This window comes from Carica papaya, chromosome 1 (genome assembly GCF_054855325.1).
Source record: "Carica papaya isolate Zhongbai chromosome 1, ASM5485532v1, whole genome shotgun sequence".
NCBI lineage: Eukaryota > Viridiplantae > Streptophyta > Magnoliopsida > Brassicales > Caricaceae > Carica > Carica papaya.
Window position 1 is genome coordinate 5208280 of NC_142309.1, and position 22560 is coordinate 5230839.

The window sequence follows — 22560 nt, forward strand, 5'->3', positions numbered from 1 at the left end:
TTATGACCAAAGTAATAATCCACTACGACTTCCATTAATGAAGTCTCCAGTAGCCGTGGTGGAAGATAACCCGCATCATATTCAACCTAATAATTATCAAGGTAATTTGTTTCTCCTATGTATATACGTATAATTTTTTATAATAACTTTAACTAGTTAAACACAGATTGTGATCATCAATGCTATAAGAAAGCATTCCATGCGTATAACTACATATATTTATATACATATAGTATCCTGATCATGACAAAATCTTTACTGGGTTATTATCACTAAGAGATGATTGAACATAATAAACGTATATATATGTGTGTGTGTGTGTGTTGATGATGGAATGACCGAAAATGAAATATAGGAGAAAATAAAGTGCGGCCAAGAAGACAATACAGAGGTGTAAGGCAGAGGCCATGGGGAAAGTGGGCAGCCGAAATCCGAGACCCAAAAGAAGGCGGCGAGAGTCTGGCTTGGGACTTTTGAAACTGCAGAAGCTGCCGCCGCTGCTTATGACGCAGCTGCCTTTAAATTCAAAGGCAAAAAAAGCCAAGCTCAACTTCGACATTAGTGCTCGACCATCTTCATCATCCCAAGCTCCTCACCATTACTCCCCACAATCGCCGCATTTATCAAACAAGGCGTTTCCAAATCTTTTACAGTATGCCCAGCTGCTTTCTAGTAATTATGGTGATGATCATCATCATCACTCCGGCTTGCCATGAAGAGACTCTGCTAATGGTAACCGCCGGGATGATGATGTCCAGTCGATTTCTGGGTTTCTTTGCGGGGATGAAGAATGATTTTAATTCCCCTTTTCATGGTTGTAAATTAGTTACATTTTTCTTTGTATGATTTTATGGAAACTCAAGTCAAATTTTATATTATTATGCATTTTGTTTAAATTAAAATTTTAAGTTAATTAACATTATCGCAATAGCATTCTTCTATTTTATATATTTTAATTAGATTACTGGATTATATAATATTAGTCAAATTAATTACTATAACATAGTTTTATATTTGCAAATACTTGTATATATATTATAGTTTTAAACAAAATAAAAAATATAAAAAAATTATAATTTTAAAAGTAAATCGCCGTCTGTGGGAATCGAACCCACGACCACATGGTTAAAAGCCATGCGCTCTACCAGCTGAGCTAAGACGGCTGTGGGAATCGTGTCAATAGTTTTTATAACATCGCATTACTGCTTCGATTGGCGATTTTTGCCCAAAGCACATTTTAATACGTCGCCGTTTACAAAATGACGTGTCGATACTAGAGCCGCTACCTCCTGAGATGGTTACCGGTTTTCTTCCCCCTTCTCTTCCTGCTAATCTTCTGGGATTCCCAAATAGTTTGCAAAGGAATAGACTTTTTAGAGGAAGGGAATATCGAACTCCGAGGCCAGAAAATTGGTTTTCTAGTCAGATAGAGGAAAGAGAAAATCCCGCTGGTGGAAGAAGAAGAAGAAGAAGAGATGTTAAGAGCAGCAGCTAGACGGCTCTCCAGTCTTGCTTCATCATCACCGTCATCCTCCTGGAAGCCCCACCATGCCCTTTCAGGATTCGTTTCCAGGAATCTGATTACCACCGGTGATTCGTCCGCTGATGATGTTAGATCAACGGGTGGCTTCACCAATTCTCTTCTCTTTCATCTTCCGTGCAGAGGTTAGGGTTCTTTTTTCTTAATTTTCATCTTCTTTGTTTCTAAATTTTCTTTTTGCTGCTGCAAATAGATCTTTATTGCTTCTACCTTGTAAAAGCTTTGATCTTTTTTTCCATATTATCCTAGCAAAATTCAGGGGTTGGGAGATGGTGGTCGTTGGGTTGTGTTTATCATTTAATGTCTGTTTTGGGCTGGTTTCACCAATTTACGGATTATTTTTGTGTTTTCATTTCACAATTTACCGATCGGTTATTGACTATATAATCTAGCTAGGTAGGAATTTTGTTTTGCTGATAAATCTGTAGGATCAATGACAAACTGGTGGAAGGCGAATGCACACTGATTTCGTCACGCGTATGAACTAGAGGAGGAAGCTTTAATATTTTTAGATAATCTCGTCCATTCAAACTTTAAGTTGCGCCTTTTTGCTGTTTATATCTATAGAAAAGGTTGCTAAGTTGCCTTGTTGCCATTCATTCACTTTTCTGTAGCGATTTGTGTTGTCACTTATGAAGTTATCATTGGTAAAACATATTCTTGGGTGAATTACTAATGTGAGGAGGTTGACACACCTATACTATAACTACATAACTCTCTAGGATTGATAAGCTGGCATTATGTGATTTGCATGTCATGATTTGTCTATTTCATGGATTCTTTTGCCCCCTAAGGAAATATTAACAAAGCATAAAAATTGAGAAGAGAGGTGCTTTTGAATTTACCAAGAGTACAAACTCTGAACTGAACTGACTTATATTGGCCTTTTCTTAAAGAAAAATACGAAAGATTTATTAGAAGGGCACTAAGGATTTATTAAAAAGAAGGAATTTACAAAAGATAATAATACAAAATATCAATGTGAAGGAGTTTACAGAAAATGATTGTACAAAATATCAATCCCCAAGGTCTTCTCCATGGAAGAGAGGATACCTCTAAACAAAATTCTCAAGGGCAGGAACCATTGATCTCTAAAGCAACCAAAATTAGAAACAACATCCTTAGAGCTACTCTTATTTCGCTTTCTCTTTCTCTCTCTCTCTCCACAAATAGTCCATGAACAGCTTATTCTTCGACTTGTGGCCATGACTATGTCCAGACCATTCATCTTGAATGGACCCACTCTTCATCCACTTGAGAATCAACTGACTAATAGCTGTCACATAGTCTTTTCCCCTCAAAGCACCTTAAAAGAAAATGGTAAGGGGCTTTGTTTTTTCTTTCACAAAAATCGGGTACTAGTTTCTGGGATGCAATCTCTCTTTCTTGCAGTTGTCCCTTTTGAGAATGCAAACCTCAAGAGGCCTCCCACTCAAAGAAAGCCACAGAGCGGGAGGTTACCTTCCTATATGTGTTTCCATGGGAAACATCTCAAAGATTCTGTCCTATTTGAGCTACAAGAAGTAGTAAGATCTTAATGAGAAGTTGCCAATTTGTTAAATTCCATGCTGGTTCATCCTTTGTATTTTGACTCTCCGAAGAAGATTCAAGGTCAGCTATTTTGCCCTATTTTGGCAATTTCCTCGATCTCCCATTCAGTAAGATTCCGGGTTAGAACGACGTGCCAGTGTTGCCTCAGTTTTGAGGAAACAATCCCCTGAATTTTAGTGGCATTCTGAGCCGATTATTACCCTTCAAAGATTTAGCAAGATTATTATTAGTGTTAGTCTTAGTCCGTTTTTTTTTTTTGGGGTAGGATGGTCAAGGATTCTTTAGTTTTTTGCTTGAGATTAAATTTCCTCTCAAGCAAACCTTTCTAAAATGCTTAGTGCACCAAGTTTTTTGCTCCCATAGTATTATCCAGATTGTCAAAGATTGAGATTACTGTATTAACCCTTATGGGTTAGCATGTGCCCTGTTTCAAGTGCAATTAATTGGTCTAACTGCAATTGTGCATAGTGTTTTTTAAGAGAGTATATACTGTTCTTTGTGTGTTCTTTTCTCCAGCATTACACTTTTCTATCTCTCTTGGCTGCTTGAGTGTTGGGAATATGCAGTGAAGATGTTATGTCCTTTGTCATGGTGGTTGTTTCAGGTTTTGCTTCCGAGTCACTTACTCCAAGAAATGAAAATAGCCTGACTATAGGTCTTCCTCCGACGGTGGCTGCTGTTCAGAACCCCAGCCCAAAGATTGTCTATGATGAGTACAACCATGAGCGTTACCCTCCAGGTGACCCCAGCAAGCGAGCATTTGCATATTTTGTTCTGAGTGGAGGTAGGTTTGTATATGCTTCACTGATCCGTCTTCTCATCCTCAAGCTTGTATTGAGCATGTCTGCCAGTAAGGATGTTCTTGCACTGGCGTCTATTGAGGTTGATCTTTCCAGCATTGAGCCAGGCACCACTGTGACTGTCAAGTGGCGTGGAAAGCCTGTCTTCATCAGGCGCCGAACTGAAGATGATATCAAGTTGGCAAACAGTGTTAATTTGGGATCTCTTCGCGACCCACAACCAGATGAAGAGAGAGTCAAGAATCCAGAATGGCTGGTTGTGGTTGGGGTCTGCACACATCTTGGTTGCATCCCTTTGCCCAATGCTGGTGATTTTGGAGGCTGGTTTTGCCCATGTCATGGATCTCATTATGACATATCAGGCAGGATTAGAAAAGGGCCGGCACCCTACAATCTGGAGGTACCTACTTACTCCTTCTTGGATGAGAACAAGTTGCTGATTGGTTGATAAGTTAAGGAAAGTGTCCCTGTTTCTTTGGATGTTAAGGTTTCTTTGCTTACCCAGATAATGTCGAAGACTTGTCAAATATCTTTTGTTTATTGCTCCCCATTCGGGTTGGTTAGAACCTATATGTAACCCTCAAACTGTAATTTGTTCTGATCAGTGCTGCTCTTAAGTTTGAATAAGTTGGCAAGCGTTTTCTGGAGCTTGCACAAACTTGGTGCTGGATTATCTCAGACATTATTATCATACAATTTTATTCAATATTTCTACAGTGTTCTGGTAAAATATTGTAATATAGTCATGCTGGCATGTGTCTGTGAGGACGGTACACCATGGCATTTATGAGGCATAGTTCCAATATACAAAATCATTCCCTTTCAACTGAAATAGGATCTTTAAAAATTGCAGCATAGTCTAATCATTGCTCTTATTCTGTACCTACCTTGAAACTTAACTAAATAAGTTGGGGAAGCTAGATTTTGACATGAGCTTCTATTCTTGACAATATGGATGATTAAGTTTGAACTAGAGAATAATACTGGCATGGCATCTGTTTATACTGTGAATATCTATAGCTTTGCATCTCAAAATTTGGTGGCATACAGAGGAAAACCGTGTCATTTCCTAGCCTCCTATGGCTACTGGTCGACTCTCTTGTGATCTTCATGATCTTTCAAAGATGCCCTTGACATAGACCATTCCTTTTTCACTAAGCTGAAGCTCCTTCCTCATTTGCTCAACTTGCTGGTCATCCCCTTGAACAATGATCTCGGACAGGGTCCCGTCTTCTGCAACCATCATCTTGACCTTGATCTGTTCCTTTCTTGATGCTCGTTTCCAGTAATATAACCCTCTGTATTCCATCAAACCAGCATTATTTTTCGTTGTCCTTGACAGTCAATAACTAAGAAACATTTCATTACACAAAAAGAAAAATCAGGGTCTTACGCCAAGGGACTAAGAATTGTGATCCAGAACCAATTGTTACCCACATCCGGGAAAGTTATGGTGAGCACAAGACCAACGCTAGCCAAGCTAATGCAGGTGCAGAATGTGAGCAATGCTGCTTGGCCCCTGCTAGGAACCATCATCCCCTCAAACCTTCAAATCAAATGAAACACATATCCTATCATTCAGTAAGCACATACCAGACAGGCACTGTATCATTCAGTAAACACTATCCAATGCAGAGGGTTAGCCTTACGTGACTGTCTCTCCTCTATCGATGACGGTAAAATTGTTGCGGGTGAAAAAAGATAAGATTTCTCCTGCAACCTGATTGGGTGCCTTCTTCTCATCTCCTTCGCCTATGAATGCCTTCTGCACAATCTGAGACTCTACTCCATCCATGTATTAGCTCCAGAAATCAAACAACACTCTTTAACAAGCTTCAAAAAGTACAGAAGTAACTATCTAAATCATACCATATCGAAGCAGAAAAAACAAGCATAAATTTTCAACTAAATCTCCAAATTCCAAGTAACACCTAGAGGATAGTGAAGGATGATTATAAAGGAAACGAAAAGTCGGTAAAGCACCTTGGATTTAACAGAGCGTTTAATAAGGGACCAGAGACCGGGCACAGAGATAACGAAGAGACCCAGAGAAGTATAGTAGCTAGCTAATGAATACCCCACGCTCTCCGCCAGCAAGAAAATGGAGTCTGGGTTTTGACCGAAATGATGTTGCAGATGCTCCACCAGAGCATATGATGAAGAAGATAATATAGAATCCTGCAAAGAGGCGCCGACAAACATCCTCTGGGGTCTTCCCGGAACTCGAACTCGCCGCAGCCATGGTCGGTGTTGGGTCGAGTCTCTGAAGCTCAGTTTTGAAGGAAGAGAATATAAAGAGAAAGGGTAAGGGTGTGGGTGTGGTGGGGATAACAGTTTTGTTGCCATTTTCGTGCGAGTTGCAGAGAGGAAGGATGATGGAGGATTGAGGTTTTTGAGCGGTGCAGAGGCCACGTCCGTGACACGGTCCACCTTGTGAATGTAGTAAACCAATTGAATGGCCCAGATTAAACGACTATATATATATATATATGTGTGTGTGTGTGTGTATGCATATATCTTTTATATTCATATGCTTTGAATTCATTGTTTATAAAAATTAGTACTTGTTGATACCCAGAAATTGATATGATTAAATTATTTCTTAAATAATAATTAATTCTTTTATAAGTTGAAATATCTGCCAATATAATTAATAATTGAGTGGTCTATTGTTTTTCCAATATGCTATTCGATATAATTTTTATTATTTACTCTCATTGTATATTTTTATTTTAATGGTTTATAAGATATATATATATATTTAAATATATCAGTTAAAATTTATTAAAAAAAATTGAATTGAAATTAATATTATTTTTAAATAATAAATATTATTATAAAGACCAAAAACGAGAAAAATGTGAATTGGTTTGTTTTTACACAGAGGGAGGAGAGAGAAAGAAGAAAAGGATAAAACGTTTACTTTCCAACTTCAAAGTCTACGCGACCCAAAAGACTTGCCCTCCTTAACAAACCAAAATTACCGAGCCGAGCCGAGCCGAGCCGAGCTCCAATTCCCAACGTGTTTCACATTTAATCTTAATTATATATCACGTATTATATATGTAATATATTACATCCTCATTTTTAACCCAAAATTATGTTGTAAAGAATTTCCAAAGAGTCAAAATGTTATTTAAAAACTAAAAATAAAAAAAAAACTCATAATTACGTACAAAAAAATATAAACTAAAATAAAATATAATTCTATTTAATTTTAATTAAATTGAAAGTAGGAGATGATGTTTAAATCAAGATAAAACAAACAAAAAAAAAACATACCCATTGTCTCTTACAATTATTAAAAATTATAATAATATAAATATAACATGAAATGTTTTAATAATAAATTTAATTAAAATAAAAAATTAATAAAAATTCGATAACTATAAAAACAATATTTAATTTTTATAGATAATAATCATTAATATACATCTAGTATTAATTATTTTTAATATAAAATATCATATAATAGAAAGATATCTATTTATGTTGATATTTAAATTAAAAGATATAAATAATTTGTAACGATCTTCGTAAAAGCGGACGAAATATCAAAATTTTACTCGAAAAGAAAAAAAGTAATTAAAAAATAAAATATATGAAAATTTATATAAAAAGGTGCTTTTAAGTGTTCATTATTATTTAGGTTATTATGATAGATTGTTAGAAAAAAAAAAGAAAAAGAAAAAGAAAAGAAAAAAGAGATGATTGAGTGTATGCCTGAGATTGTGGACCAAACGGAATTCAGAACAACGTAGGCCAATCAGAGGAGGAGTAGAATCCAGTCACCGACTCATGGCTGGAGCCAAGCCACGCTCTCAAACGCGCGAATGAACCATTCAATGTTCACTTAACGGTTCCGAGGAGGAGAAACCACACTCGTCTGATCTCTCTCTCTCTCACATCCTCTATCCTTCTATCGTGATGTATTTGCGTTTTGTATGTATGGTACCTGTCTCTTTGTCTCGCTCTCTTTCTCTCTCTATTTCTATATCTCTCGCGTGAGCCAAACAGGATAGAACGCGAAACCCTTTCTTCGTCTCTCTCTTTCTCTCTCTTATCGCGTGAAATCTCTAGTTTTTTTTGTTGTTTCCGAATTCTTGGGTCTTTTTTCTAATTTTTTTTGGGGGTTTTCAAGACTCGGAGCCGAGAATTGACTGGATTACAGGTACGGTTTATTTGCTCTTTCGCGTCGATTTCTAGGGTTTTTTCTTTTTTTTTTCTTTTATTTTTGGTCTTTGGGTGTTTAAATTTGAAAGAAGTTATCATTATACCGTCGTTTTGATTACGTTGGAACTTTGTCTTATGCTTTTTTTATTGTTTACGGTACTTTATAATATATTTTTTTTTTTGGTTATTGAGCTAGCTGGGATGGGAGGTTGGTGTATTGATATGGTATGTATATCTCTTTTGATATGGGGGGTTGGTATATTGATATGGTATGTATATCTCCTTTTCCATTTATCTTAGTTGGAGTTTAAAAATTGGGGTTGTTTTTTTTTGGGGGGGGGGGGGGGTGTAGGTGACTGTTGGATTAGTATTGTGCTTATTGATATTGTATGTCCTGGAAGGAAGTTGGGGTTTTTGTTTGGATTCATTGGGCTCGTTTTGGCTTTTGGTTGGCTTGGTTTTGTATATTTGGTAGTATTTTTTTATTTAATTTAGAGCAAATATAGTTAATATTGTTGATTTGGGATGAGGGAAAAGGAGGGTCAGGGAGGCAAGGGGATATATTCTCTTGCATTATGTGACGTCTATTGCAATACATGACACCGATGTAATAATGGTTTAGTCAAACATGCACACATAAGGCCTTTATCAGTTTAAGGTGTCGGAGTGTTTTTTTAACGTGTCATTTTTCAGTTGGACGGGAGAATTATTGACGTTGTTAAGGAATTTAACTATTCAGTGTCAATACTCGAGCTGTAATGGATGTGTTATCAGTGAGGAGCAACATTCTCTTTGTTACCTATTTATATATGAAGTTATGGGCGGCTTTTATTCATTAATTTTCCATGTAATGTGATGCTCATTTCCCAATAATGATAGAAAGCTACAATAATTAGTGGCTAAAACCATTTCTTTATCTACATCTATAAAAGTGTTTTTGTTTGCATGTACATGACATGATACTAGTTCAACTTGTAGTTTCCTGATTGTTTTGACACGCTTTTTCCTTTTCCTGATAAATTATGAAAAGCTTTGATAATGAGCTTTTTATTGCTGAACTGGCACTTCTTTAATCTTTAGGTTATTCAGTTGCTGTCATTGACGGCTTGCAATTAAATGAAATCACGATATGTTTATCGACGGTGATTTTCAGTTAGCATGTGGAGGCTAGTGGCTGATTGATGTAACCAAGACAAATCTGCTTTTAAGCTGGTATAATGTTCTGTTGGGGATTGTTTTGATATTCTGTACAAATGGCTGCTGATCAGCGGAGAAAACGATTAAATGGTGCTAGCGTTACAGGTTGCAGTTCTAAGGAGAAACAGAAAATAAAAAAGAAAAAACTAGATTTACCAAAAAATGATCTAAACGCAAGATCTTACATTTCTCTTGAGTGGGACAGAAACCAAAAAAAGGTCATTGCCAAAAGGGAGCAAATTGGCATTAGTTGGAGGGATGTGAGGCCTTTCATTGATACTGTTCCACATTGTCAGAATGTTTTGGCAGATGTTTTTTCAGTTCCTATGGAAATATTTGACTTGAGGAATTTGACTGAGGTGCTTTCTTATGAGGTGACTGGACTTTAACTCTGGCATCTTTTCCAAGCACGTTTGCTGAAAGTAATTTCGATTTTGAAGGAGACTTATGTTTTTTGCTTTTATCTGTCTCACAGGCTTGGCAAAGTTATTTATCAGAAGATGAAAGAGCTTTTCTATCACAGTTTCTTCCAAGAGGAACAGATGTGCAGCAAGTTGTGCAAGCTTTGTTTGCCGGGGATAATTTTCACTTTGGGAACCCTATGTTCAAATGGCAAGTTTTGATATGTGAACCTTGGTTTTATCACAGATGCACTTAAATATTTACTTTAAGAACATGGTGACTAAGAAAAAAATGGGAAGATAATAATATTGGTTCTGAATGCAACTCTGAGTTTATGTGCATGTGTTTGTCCGTTATGTTGATTTATGTTTATGTTTTCATGATTTTCCCATTTGTTCCTGTGTTGAATTCTGTATCTTTGTTGCAAGAAAGTAGTTTTTTTTATTAGTTTGCTTTATATGTTGTAAAGATCATATTTGGTTTTAACTTGAGACCACCTCTTAACACTGCCAGTCACGTTCTCTTGCCTGTTTTATGGTGAAAGGGCACTTATTTTCTTTTTGTTTGATACTTGGCTTCCTTCCTTTTGGTATATCTCTTCTTTTAACGATCACGATCTTCAACTGGTCGATGACGCTAACAAAAACTTGGAAGGGTTTAATCTGACTAGAAGATATGCTTACAGGGGTACAGCGCTTTGTTCTGGTAATCTTCACCCTGATGCAGTTATTCATAAAGAGCAATGCTTAAAGCGCGATAAACAAGCATATTACTCAGAAATGCAGAAATATCATTTTGAGTACGTGGAGCATTGTCAACATTTTATAAATAAATTGTGCAAAAGAGATTTTTGAAAATCCTAAAGATGATGCTATAACTCATTTTTTTGGGGTTTGTATTCTTGCAGTATGGTAGGCTATTTGCAGAAGTTGAAGGAAAGATGGGAAAGCTACAAGGATCCAGAAAGGGAGATTGTGCAAAAGATACGGAGGTTGATACTTTCTATATTTTTCCTGTTGTGGTCAATGTTTCCTTACTCCGGACATAATAGTGTTCCTTTGTATGCATATTAATTTTCTCTTTATGAAATAAAGCTCTAGCAATGCCTTGATTATTATCTTACTATCATTTTTTATTTATTTTAATCCTCTGAGTTAATCAATTGGAATCATTACTAATACTTTTGTCATCATGATTTTGAATCTTATTTGGATTGGCTTGATAATTTCTTTAGTAGGTCTAGAAGGGATATGGAGGAAAAAGTCCCTTCCCGTGCTAATGGATCTAGGTTTCGAGACCTGGAGCAGGACATCATGGCTACATCTGAATCTTGTTCTTGGGTTGCAGATGAGAAAGCTTTTAGTAGTGATAATCAGAACTCTTCTGGAATGAAGGGCGGAGAACCTCATAAGAGGTGATCTATTGTTTTTTTCCCCTTTTTCACTGAACTGCAGTATCAGAGTTGTTTCCCCTGACCTCTTGGATCTATATGAATGAGACTCTTTTGGTGCTTTATTTTTGTTTCAAATCATGAGTGAGATTCTCTTTGTTGATATGCGTTTTTCTTTCTGAATGATTTGAATAAACTGAATTACTGTCTCTCTTTTAACTTTCTTCACTCTCGTTGCCTATGGTTGTGCATGTATTGTAGAGGTATATAAAATACATATTAAGAGTGCGTCTTATCAAATAACTGCACACAGATTACTTTTAGCCATTTCATCGAAAGGAATTAGTAGTATCCAATAGAAAATTGGTTCCACTTTCTGATTTTTGTTGTTATTTGGGTCTTGTGTTCTAGAATCTAGATGTTATATGAGTTGTAAAGCTTCTTAACCCTCATGCGGAATATAAATGGTATGGCAAATTGAACTGACATGATTTGGAGCCTGGACTCCATTATATCATTCTTTAGACTATAACAAGTAATTGCAGTCTTCATTCTTGTGGTTCCTGCTGGGGGTACCTTCAGGGACATCAGAAAAAAATTGAATCATGCAGATATGAAGAAGATGGCCTTGAGAAACGATGACGCACATAAAATCTTAATGAAAAGAAGAAAATGGTCCTTGTGCAAGAACGTATGGTCCTTGCTGGGAGTCTAACTCTTTCTCCTCCTTGTAGAATCCCTTTTTCTCTCTTTGTTAATGAAAAGAAGAAATTTTTATGTTCTTTACTGCTTTTGTGTTCTAGTGTGCTTCTTTGCTGTCTTTTATCTGGAAACTGATGATTCTTTGTTTTTATTGTTGGATTCTACTTCACTTGGCTTTCATGAACATATTGTTTACATTAGTGATTCTGGATCTCATCTTTGTGTGCAAAATGAGGAGTCATTTCCATGCACTGATAATTGGAAAAGGTTTTAGTTTCTTGTTCTTAGTGGTCATATTATTGGATTGTGGTTGCTGTATTTGTTTCTTCATGATTTACGTTTTTGATGTTTCCCACCAATAAATTAACTTCATTATCCGCCGTGCATATCAGGGTGTCTAGGAAAGGGCTTGGCAAAGGAAAATTTAAGAATCTTTCTACTGCTTCAAATGAGATGCAAAATTTGGGAGCAAGATCCAGAGAAGGAGACAATCTACAGAAGCATAATATCCATCTAAGTGATGGTGCCAAATACATGTCATGTCTGAAGGTCAACTTTTCTGTTTCTTTACTGATTTATGAGCCTCTAAGAGGAAGATTTGGTAATCTAAGATGGTTTATAACGTCTATAATTTCATTTGGTGCTGACTAAATCAAATCATATGGAATCTTTGGAATAAATAAGGTTCTGGAGAGTAGGAGAATTTGGTGTAAATGAAGTCAAGTCTAATGCTTTTTGCTTCTCAAAAAAAAAAAAAAAGGTTTGATGCTTTTTGGATGCCCGTCTCTGATTTTGTAATGTTGATATATTGTAGATTAGCAAGAAGCAGCATCAACTGGTAACGAATATGAAGCAGTCTGGTAAAAGCATTCAGTCTAGGTCTCTTAACCGTGTCTTGGGTAATATTGATCGTCTGCACGTGCAACCATATGAAGTATTTGTGGAAGAGGAACGCAAGAGACTGCGAGAATACTGGTAGATTCTGTGGTTGAGATTTCTTTACATGGCAACCTCTTTGATTTCTCCCTCTTAAAATTGCGTTCTTATCTATGTAGGTCGCAGTTGGCAAATAAAGATCTGCCCAGAGCATATGAAAACTGGAAAAACATACAGTTAGAGAAACGGGAGATGATCAAGTATTTGGAGATTGACCTGAAAAACAAAGTGAATCTGGAGGTCGTTTACTCTCCGCTCCCCCTTCTCTATCGCCTTCTATCCTTTTCTTCTTTGCAGTTTAACTTGTACCAGTTATCCAATATATGCCTATAGTTATACGTAGATGATGTTAACTTGAATATTCATTGCACTTACTGAAACTTGGCAACTTTGTTATTGGCTAAGCTTATTGAATTGTTATTATATGTACACACAGGACGAAGGGAAAGGGATCCCTGAGACAATGCCTCAGGATCAGGGTAATGCTGTTCTCTACCTGGGTGAAAAGGATGACGACAAAGAGGATACTGAGAGCGCGGCTCTGGATCAGGACAGTATAGAAACAGACCATGAATCGATCATGGAAGACAATGAAGATTCAGGACCTGGCTCCCTGCAGAATGATTCTGTTCTGCATGTTTCTTCCCCTAGTGATGGTGATGAGTTGAAGTCCACTCTGCAGGTTTCTTCACTTAGTGGTGGTGATGAGTTGAAGTCCACTCCGCAGATCTCTTCCTATAGTGGTGGTGATGAGTTGAAGTCCACTCTGCAGGTTTCTCCACTTAACAGTGGTGATGGGTTGAAGTCCACTCTGCAGGTTTCTTTCACTAGCAGTGGTGATGAGTTGAAGTCCACTCTGCAGGTTTCTTCCCCTAGCAGTGGTGATGAATTGAAGCAAAGGGGTATGGATTCCATAGGCAATAATTGTGCCTCAAGGTCAGATAATACTTCCTCAAATTTGTCTGAGCGCTCAGGGAATTTGAATGATGCTAATGTTACCATCAATGAAGGACTCCGTCTTTCTTCTGCTGGAGATCTGTGGCCAGCAGTCAACCTGACACACCCATACTATGATTCTACTGCTAACCGTGAATATTCGTCTACTATTGGGTCGTCACTTGCTCATCATCATCCTAATGGAGAACATCGGAGCCATTTGATTGATCTAGAGTCAAATTTGCATGAAGAAGATACCAGGAGAAATCTGTTGAATAGAGAGTCAAATGGTGGTTCCTTTGGTTCTTTCGCAAACCAGGACCGTAGTGAGCTACTTCAATCTCTCTTTAAGGGCCAGGGGATGCTATCATACAACCATGAGCATAAACACACAGAATTGGATTTCCAGCCACGAAACAATATGCTGATGGAGGAAGGCAGGTTTTCTGGTGGCCACATCCAGGACCAACTGCAGCCATCTCTGCAACTGGAGCAGGGGCAAAAGAGGCAGAATCAGGTTTACATGCAACATGTCTCAGGGAATATTTATTCTGAGGGAGGTAGATATTTAATTCCAAGGCAAGAACACTTGTCACCTCTAGGCATGCCAGATTGGAATGTTAGTTCTGTCCGTATGTCAGCACCCATCCAGTCCCAGCTGAATAATAGGGAGCTCTTAAGTCAGAACTGGTTTTCTGGTCAGCACCAAGTTCGCAGTGGATGGACTGTTTCGGATGGTGTTGGTGTTGGCCCAGCCATCGGGAATGGAAACAATTCAGATCAGAGCCTATTCAGTGTTCTATCTCATTGCAGCCAACTACGTTCTGGTGGGCAGTTTGATTCTGTGGGCTCTGCCGAGCCATTGATTGGAACAAGGAACTACGGAATGATTGGCGGGGCCCCATCTGGAATTGGCAATGGTTTATCACAAGCTGCTAATCCACTGGACTTCTTGGGTGGGCGTGATCCATCTACTACCCTGATGCCTGATGACATGGGATGGATGAACCTGCCTCATCAGAATTCTGCTTTACATGATTCAATGGGAAAACCATACCTTAGATCATGGAATCAATAGCATATTTTTCTCTCTTTTTTTTTTTTTTCGTGAAGGCAAGCTCAAGAAGGAAGACAGAATACAAGATGCAAAAGAGGGGCTTCTGTAACTTGTTTTGTTAGGAGGAAGACAGTTTCATGGTCAGCAGAATTGCAGACAGGAGTATACAATCCCTGGTATAGGTTCTTTGTACATACCTACAGGAGAGGAAACTTGACACCATGTATATATCTTAGATGTTAGATGGGCAGGTGCGCGGGAAGTTGTGGCAAGGATGGAAGGTCCAGGAACCTATTATTTAGTAGGTGAGTTAAATATTAAATATTAATTTATCATTGGGGATTTTTTGCGTTCTCTTGTTGACTGCAAATTACTCAATAATTTTTGGAGGCTATTAATTGCCCCAGTCTCTGTCTGTCTCTCTCTCTCTCTCTCTCTCTCTCTCTGAGTGGCAAGTGTTTGCACCCACACAAAAAGTGTAGGCGAAGAAGCAAGTAAACTTAAGGAATGGTGTTTGAGATAGGTAGGTTGATACTTATAGGTCACTTCTAACAATTGTCCATGTGGTTTGTGTAAATGGTGATATTGGCATAGCGAAATGGCAGACGCATCATAGTAAGGTGTTGAATGATTGAATTTATAGTTGTAAGGATCCGGCAGGCCGGATTATGGATGATTGATTAGCAGTGGCTTTACTGGTTCGGGTAGCAAATTGAATGTCGAAGCCAGATAAACTAGGCGAGCAAAAGATTAGCAATTGTAGTGGGAAGGAGAGAGTTATGGCTTCGTCTATTATTCTGTTCATATTTAGTTCGACAGTTGCATTTTGGCCCATGGTTAATCATTTTCTCATTCTCTAGTGGCTAGAATGTCGTACTCAGTGACCTTTTGAAACAAGTTGTAAGTTGTTAACTTGTTTGGTTGCATTCTAAGGATGGAATTACTTTGTCAGGACAGGGTATCATATTTTTCTGGGTAATTCTAACGACAGAATGGTTGTCATCGTCATCAACTTTTTGTCTTTGGGCCGTCTAGATTCTTCTGAAAGGTGAAAATTTTTATATGCACACTATTCGTGGACATCCTTCTAAAAAGCAGTCGGTAAATTCGTAAGGGTTTAAAAGATTTGATCATATTTTACTCATGTGGTGAGCTTGTTCAATCTGTGGTAAATCTTGCCCTTATATTCAGATCCTTTTAAGGAATTTTCAGATTTACCACAAATTTAATTTATATTTTATATTATGTCTTTTTTAATATAATAATTTTCAGTCTGAGTGATTTTTTTTTTAAGTGATGTCCATCCATTTACACAATATCAAATTAGTGTATTTTTCAAAAGATTATAATAATTTAATCGATTCACTAATTTACGAAATTTAAGTTTATTTCCAAATATTTCCATTAAAATAATTGTTTAGATTATAAAATATTTTAATATGTTATGTATTAGATAAATTAAAAAATGAATCAAAATTATTTGATAAATTAAAATAATATAATTTTACACAAACTGTCCAATATTTTTTTTTTAAAAATATATATTTAACAAATTAAAAATATTTATATATTTAATAATATCTAAACATAAATTTTGTCTTGTCTAAATTGTATATTACCAAAGAGAAATGAGCAGAGGTTACATTTGGTGATTTAAAGAAGGGAAGCTTAATAAAATCGTAATTGGAAATTAAAGAAGATAATTAAATACCAGGAAGAGAAGCAATCAGCTTGGGGTTGTGTTTGTGTGGGCCAGTTTCTTCTTCTCGTGGCTGTCGTGTTCGCAAAGCATGAAATCAATCTCTTTCTTCTCTTTTCTTAACGTCACAAACCCTTGTGTTCGTCTCTTGAATCTTCTCTGAACTCTTACTGCTTCTCCCATCACCGCAAGCACAAAAGAAGAACCAAGGTACAGCGTAGGGCTTGATATGGACGGCAATTCAGTCCCGCGGGGACAAATGGACGAGAACAAGAAGAAGGAGGTGATTCGATTAGAGCGGGAGTCTGTGATCCCAATTCTCAAGCCGAAGCTTATTATGACCTTGGCCAACCTCATAGGTACATTATTTCGCCAGTAATGTAGATTCCATGTCTCTTGGATCCTCTATTAAGTTTATATTTTCAAAATTTGTTGCTTCTGTTGGCGTGAAATTTATTTTTGTATGAGAGTGTTTTCAGTTTCCATCATCAGACAGTTCATAACTATTGCCTTCCTTTCCCCCTCCCCCCCCCCCCCCCCCCCATGATTAATTGATTTCTTTTCAATAGAAGAAAACAACCTTGACGCAATTATTACTTAATTATCCATGTCGCGCAACGTGTTGCTCCTTCATTGGGCGGGTTTCTTTTTAATATATACATATATTTAACATTCTGCAGAACATGCGACTGACCGGGCTGAGTTTCTGAAGTTCTGCAAGAGAATTGAATATACCATTCGAGCTTGGTATCTTCTGCAGTTTGAGGATTTGATGGTAATTGTATTTTTTCAGCTTTTACTTCCGTCCTCTTGCCAGAATGCGTAATTTTGATATGTTAAAAGTGTCCCATCTTCTGTTGAATACGGTGTTTGCAGCAACTGTACTCTCTCTTTGATCCGGTACATGGAGCTCAAAAGATCCAGCAGCAGAATTTATCTCCAGAAGAAATTGATATACTCGAGCAGAATTTTCTTACTTACTTGTTTCAGGTAATATGGCCTAATTGCATGATCTCTAGCGTGTATTTGGATGTTTAATGGAACCGAAATGACACTATTTCACTTACTTGAGGCACTTCAAGATACCATTGCTTCCATGAACTTTCCAATTGTAAATGATATACACACATATATATATATGCAATAATTCATTGGGAAAATGCAATTCTTTAATTGTGTTTCTGCCAATGTATATCTAAGCCCCTTTTTGGAATGATCCCACCTGAACAAAAATCTTGACTGCTGTCTGATGAAAGTTGGCAAGGATTGGGATAACACAGTTATGATTGATGTTTTTGGAGGTAAAGATAATAACTTGGTTAGCATAGTTTCTTTGAGTTTTGTTATCCTGTGAACCTGAAGGGAAATTATATTGTATTGTTGAGCAATCTTGAAAAAATTTGTGACTCTGTGGTAGGATAGGAGGTAATCAAATGGTGTGACTGACTTTGACTGCAAATTACTAGAATATTCTTTTCCCATACAGGTGATGGAGAAGAGCAACTTCAAAATAACAACAAATGAGGAGATTGATGTTGCACTTTCAGGGCAGTACCTTCTGAATCTTCCTATCATGGTTGATGAGTCTAAGGTTTGTAAAGACAGTTGCATAAATGAATCTGTGGGATGCCTACATAATTACCTATCAACGCATAAAACTTGAATATCTTTTTTTGTGTTTCCCTGTGCTCTTTGAATTTTAACCCTAAATTCCATTCTTTATTAGCACAGCTGGACAAGAAGCTGTTGAAGACATTTTTTGCTGCACATCCTCATGAAAATCTTCCAGATTTTGCTGATAAGGTACCATTTTGAGTATAGCATAAAGGATTGCATGCTTAGTTCTAGTACAAGATATTGCAAGCAATAGGTACCTTATTCTCTGTTTGCATAAGACCTCCATCAAGCAATATGGCAGACTGGAGGGGTTTGTCCCTTGCATAAAAATGGCTTAATTAGCAGGAAGATCTGTGACTTCTGTCGCTGATCTTGATCCTTTTCAATTTTTGACAGATGTTTTTTTGGCTGGATGTATTTTTTCATTCATGTTAATTTTTACTAAGGGTTAGTTGGTAGTTTAGGAGGTTAACGTTATTCAAATGTTTTGAATTTGAAATTCATTGTAAAATTTGACTCCGGCATGCTTGCTCAATTCAATTCTAAGGTCTAACTCTGGCATCCTATGTTTGTGCAATCTCCTGGATCCCTGGTCTTTTAATGGAGAAACCTCCCCCTCCTTATCTCAAGAAAATCTGGATCATGTTTCATCTACTTTTATCTTTTCCCTTTCAAGAAACCTAATCAGTGGTATGCTTTTGTTCTTAGTATATTATTTTCCGACGTGGCATTGGAATTGATCGGACAACAGATTTCTTTTTCATGGAGAAAGTCGATATGATCATTGCAAGATTTTGGGCATTTCTTTTAAGAGTGACCCGGTAAGCTTCTCTAAGCCATGTAATTTACCTCAAAGTTTACAGAAGTTGAATCTGAAGATCAAGTTTGGGGAAACCTTAACTTAAGAGTTGTTAAAACTTTCATGTAGCCTAGTGCATTGCATTATCTAATCACTTGCATGAGTTAGTCATTGGCAATGCTTATAAATTTAGTGTTACATTATTTATGGTCTGTAAAAATCAAATTTACAATTCAGCAGAAATTATATAGCCCGAGTAATTGCCTTCTATTATGTGGGCCCTTAACATGCTTCACGAATTCCTTCATTTAATCCTGATAAGGATTTTGTTGCTTGCAGGTTAGGAAAACTTTTCTCCAAAAATTCACGTCGACACCATAGGAAAGATCCAAAAAAGGATGATGAAATTATCTCTGAATCAAATGATGATGACTTATATGTTGAACGGATCCGCCTTGAAAATATGGAACTCAGGTTGCACAAGACATGTTTCAATTTTCGTTGATTGTGGTCTTAAATAGAATAGAAAGGCTGATACTGTATGAGTATATATGCTTGTGTGTATATTAGTCCTTTCCACTACAAATTTGGTTTACCAAACAGTTAGAGGCAATTAAAACTTATAATTCTAATAGTATATTTATGCCCCATACACTGGTTTCTTTGCATGTCTATTATAATCAGTTTGCCTTTGAGATGTTGATAATTGGATATGATGAATAATCCATGGCTGTCATAATTACAATTTTTTTATTTGATTTGCTGCAAGTAACTCTGATCTAATTATGTTTATTGAACTCTTGGTTCAATTGGTTTTTAACCACATTGACACTGGCATGCTTTTGTCTTTTTGTATCTATTTGTCATTCATGTGGTCACTCATGCAACAATCCATGTATCTCCCATAATTTGCGAAAGGCAACACGCAAATCTTCTGAAATGTTGTGAGCTATATTTCAGCTAAAAATTAGAGCTCAATAGTTGTGTTACCAATGTTGGAGGCTCCATTTTTTTGTGTTTGCTCTTGTAGCAATTGGCTAATGCAAGAATGTCATTTGTAAGTTGTAATGCTTATTCACATTTAACAAAAATATAGAGAATCTAGCATCGCTTCCTCTCTAAATTATGATTTTTTTTGTCGTTTTTTTCTCATATCTGCTGTTTAATGACCTTTTTTTTTGGGTATTGTAGTTTCTGGAATTTGCTGGGCAAGGTCACAATACAAGAACCTACTTTTGATAGGATAATTGTTGTATACAGGTGCATTCTTTTTCTGCTTCACAAAGTTGGCAACATTTTACTTTCCACAGTTTCCTTCATTCCATGTGCTCTCTGCAAAACCAATTTGGTATTTGCACTTATGGCATGGTTGGACACATAGTTCATAGTTTCTTGATGTGATAGATACTTCCATGGATGATATTTTCACGAGCTACATAAACAATAATTCTTTCCATCTTCTGGAGGAAATGCTTGAAATCTTCTCTAATTTGATGGTTTTTGCTAGTAACTTTATAGAAGAAAGTGAAAATAATGTATTTAACATCCGAGAAGGTTGATCATTTTGCAGGCGAGCAAGCACCAAATCAAATATGGAACGAGGAATATATGTGAAACATTTCAAAAATATTCCTATGGCTGATATGGAAATAGTGCTTGTTAGTTCTTTTTCTTCTACCTTCTATATTTTCTGTTCCTACTTATTACCTGGTCCATGAAGTATTTTTCTTTTTTCTTGTCTATTTGAAAACTTTGACAGCCCGAGAAGAAAAATCCAGGATTGACTCCAATGGACTGGGTCAAGTTTCTTGGTTCTGCTGTAGTTGGTCTGGTTAGTACTTAGATGGCATTTGGTGTGCTCTTACATGTTTTGTTTTTCCTTCCACTTTCTTCGTTATTCCTTGTTCCTTTATGCCAATTCCACGCTTATGTTTACTTTATCTTTCTTTGCAGGTTGCAGTGTTTAGTTCACTTGAGATGCCTAAAGCTGATCTTTGGGTCATGATTGCCGTGCTTTCTACAGTGATTGGTTATTGTGCCAAAACATACTTCACGTTAAGTGTTTCCTCACTAGTCTCCCCTTAAATTGATATATATCAATAGATACTGGTTGTCCTTACACATCTTGACATTGAGGTTCCATGATCAACAAAGGTAGTATTTGCATAACAAAATTTATTTTCTTATCAGATAAAGCATCTTTTCTGTTAAAGAAAAGGTTCTTGAATTGAGCCATGCCTTAGGCGTAGTCCCTGGTTGACTAATTGTTGCCTTCACTCTTTTAATAGTCTGGATTGATTTAGAACCTATTTTAATTTTTGATTTTTGTTAACTTCATGTAGGTTCCAGCAAAACTTGGCTACATATCAGAATTTAATTACGCAATCCATGTACGATAAACAACTAGATAGTGGAAGGGGTACTCTCTTGCACTTGTGTGATGATGTAATTCAACAAGAAGTAAGTAGCATGCTAGATATATGCTATTGTCAAGAAGAATTATAGCGATATTTCCATGTTTAGTTTGTGCATATGGAAATATTCTTATGCTGAAATTAACTTTATCGGAGAAATTGCCATTCCTTAACAAATGACTTGCAGGTCAAGGAAGTGATTATTTCATTCTTTATATTGATGGAACAGGGCAAGGCTACTAGGCAGGTGCACGTGCATTCTTTTTCACCTTTTCCTACATTAGTTTATTGTTTGTGCTCTTTAGTGCTGTGTATGGGTCTTATGAATACACGTAAAGTCACCTGTAAGCTTGCAATATTATGAAACAGGATCTAGATTTGCGGTGTGAGGAACTGATCAAAGAAGAATTTGGTGAGAGCTGTAACTTTGACGTAGATGATGCAGTTCACAAGTTAGAAAAGCTAGGGATTGTTTCTAGGGTGAGTCAATTACCCATTATTTCTCCATGATTAATTTTGCGAGAAAAAAAAAGAAAAAGCAATCTGAAACTGACTATTTTCTTTTTCCGGAAGATTTTGTAAGAAAGATATTTTGTTGCATTAAACTTCAAAATTTATTGGATGTTTGAATGATTGCATCAAACCACCATAACCGTGAGGCTTGTTTCTACTCTCTTTCTCTCTCTGAATGAAGTTACGTGTGGTTTTAGGATACTATCGGCCGGTACTTCTGTTTTGGGCTGAAACGAGCTAACGAGATCATAGGCACTACCACTGAGGAGCTTGTCCTCAAGTCAAGACAGGGCGTGGCCGTGTGATGCTGTGTTGGGAAGGTAAAGTTATCCTTTCTTTAAAATTTTGGTTTGTATAAAACCAATTTCTGAGTTCTGATGTATTGACAGTTGGAGTGTAGGAGATTATTCATTATTCTGTGGACAAACGCACTCAAATCAGAAGTCTCAAAAGGGATGTTTTGCTCAATTTTGGCATTTTCCTCTGCAATCATCTGCCAATATCTGTGATCTTTGGAGCATTGGTTCTCTTTTTTGATGTATGGAATCGTGTGCATGTCAGTTTTTATGTCCTTTTGAGTTTTTTTTAGTGGGAGAAAATTGGTCAGTTAAATTTATTTTTTATAAGTTGATTTATGGTATTTAAGTGAACATACGTTTTTTTTTTTTGGGCAAGTGATTTATCGTTCATTATGAGATGTAAATATGTTATTACATATATATATATATGTTTTTAGCCAGACAAATGTGCTATAAACATGCAATGAGAAAAGCGTCCAGTGACGTTTGTATTATTGTATGGACTGCTTTTTCTATTAGGGTTCTAGTGGGTAGT

At 36.7% G+C, this 22560-nt stretch overlaps 4 protein-coding genes and 1 non-coding gene across 8 annotated transcripts; 3 read left to right on the plus strand and 2 right to left on the minus strand.

Annotated features, from left to right (window-relative positions):
* Positions 1-1090: 1090 nt before the first annotated feature.
* Positions 1091-1163, minus strand: TRNAK-UUU (transfer RNA lysine (anticodon UUU)). The gene has a single exon. It is a non-coding gene; the product is annotated as a tRNA-Lys (tRNA).
* A 152-nt stretch (positions 1164-1315) lies between these two features.
* Positions 1316-4621, plus strand: LOC110812965 (cytochrome b-c1 complex subunit Rieske-4, mitochondrial-like). The gene is made up of 2 exons (XM_022039926.2): positions 1316-1665; positions 3696-4621. The coding sequence occupies exons 1-2, from the start codon at positions 1476-1478 to the stop codon at positions 4337-4339; spliced, it is 834 nt and encodes a 277-aa protein (XP_021895618.1). The 5' UTR covers positions 1316-1475; the 3' UTR covers positions 4340-4621.
* A 26-nt stretch (positions 4622-4647) lies between these two features.
* CCB1 (cofactor assembly of complex C) lies at positions 4648-6347 on the minus strand. Its single transcript, XM_022039927.1, has 4 exons — positions 5875-6347; positions 5541-5665; positions 5285-5437; positions 4648-5189 (listed from the first exon to the last, which is right to left on the minus strand). Exons 1-4 carry the CDS (start codon positions 6235-6237, stop codon positions 5000-5002), a joined length of 831 nt encoding a protein of 276 aa, XP_021895619.1. The 5' UTR covers positions 6238-6347; the 3' UTR covers positions 4648-4999.
* Positions 6348-7601: 1254 nt separating this feature from the next.
* LOC110812995 (nuclear factor kappa-B-binding protein) lies at positions 7602-15099 on the plus strand. Of its 3 annotated transcripts, none has more exons than XM_088216129.1 (10): positions 7602-8062; positions 9145-9635; positions 9737-9873; positions 10349-10462; positions 10571-10654; positions 10898-11077; positions 12148-12304; positions 12570-12730; positions 12811-12931; positions 13128-15099. In XM_088216129.1, exons 2-10 carry the CDS (start codon positions 9318-9320, stop codon positions 14703-14705), a joined length of 2850 nt encoding a protein of 949 aa, XP_088072255.1. In that variant the 5' UTR covers positions 7602-8062; positions 9145-9317; the 3' UTR covers positions 14706-15099. The 3 variants fall into 3 exon arrangements, with proteins under 3 accessions (XP_088072255.1, XP_088072263.1, XP_088072261.1); XM_088216137.1 differs by having other exon boundaries at positions 10901-11077; XM_088216135.1 differs by having other exon boundaries at positions 9218-9635.
* A 1275-nt stretch (positions 15100-16374) lies between these two features.
* Positions 16375-22519, plus strand: LOC110813068 (uncharacterized). 2 transcript variants are annotated; one of them, XM_022040064.2, is made up of 16 exons: positions 16375-16742; positions 17064-17158; positions 17260-17373; positions 17870-17974; positions 18115-18186; positions 18709-18821; positions 19139-19273; positions 19991-20059; positions 20370-20457; positions 20559-20630; positions 20753-20853; positions 21142-21259; positions 21401-21460; positions 21583-21693; positions 21924-22046; positions 22127-22519. In XM_022040064.2, the coding sequence occupies exons 1-15, from the start codon at positions 16613-16615 to the stop codon at positions 22029-22031; spliced, it is 1491 nt and encodes a 496-aa protein (XP_021895756.1). In that variant the 5' UTR covers positions 16375-16612; the 3' UTR covers positions 22032-22046; positions 22127-22519. The 2 variants fall into 2 exon arrangements, with proteins under 2 accessions (XP_021895756.1, XP_021895755.1); XM_022040063.2 differs by having other exon boundaries at positions 16376-16742; positions 22116-22519.
* Positions 22520-22560: the final 41 nt, after the last annotated feature.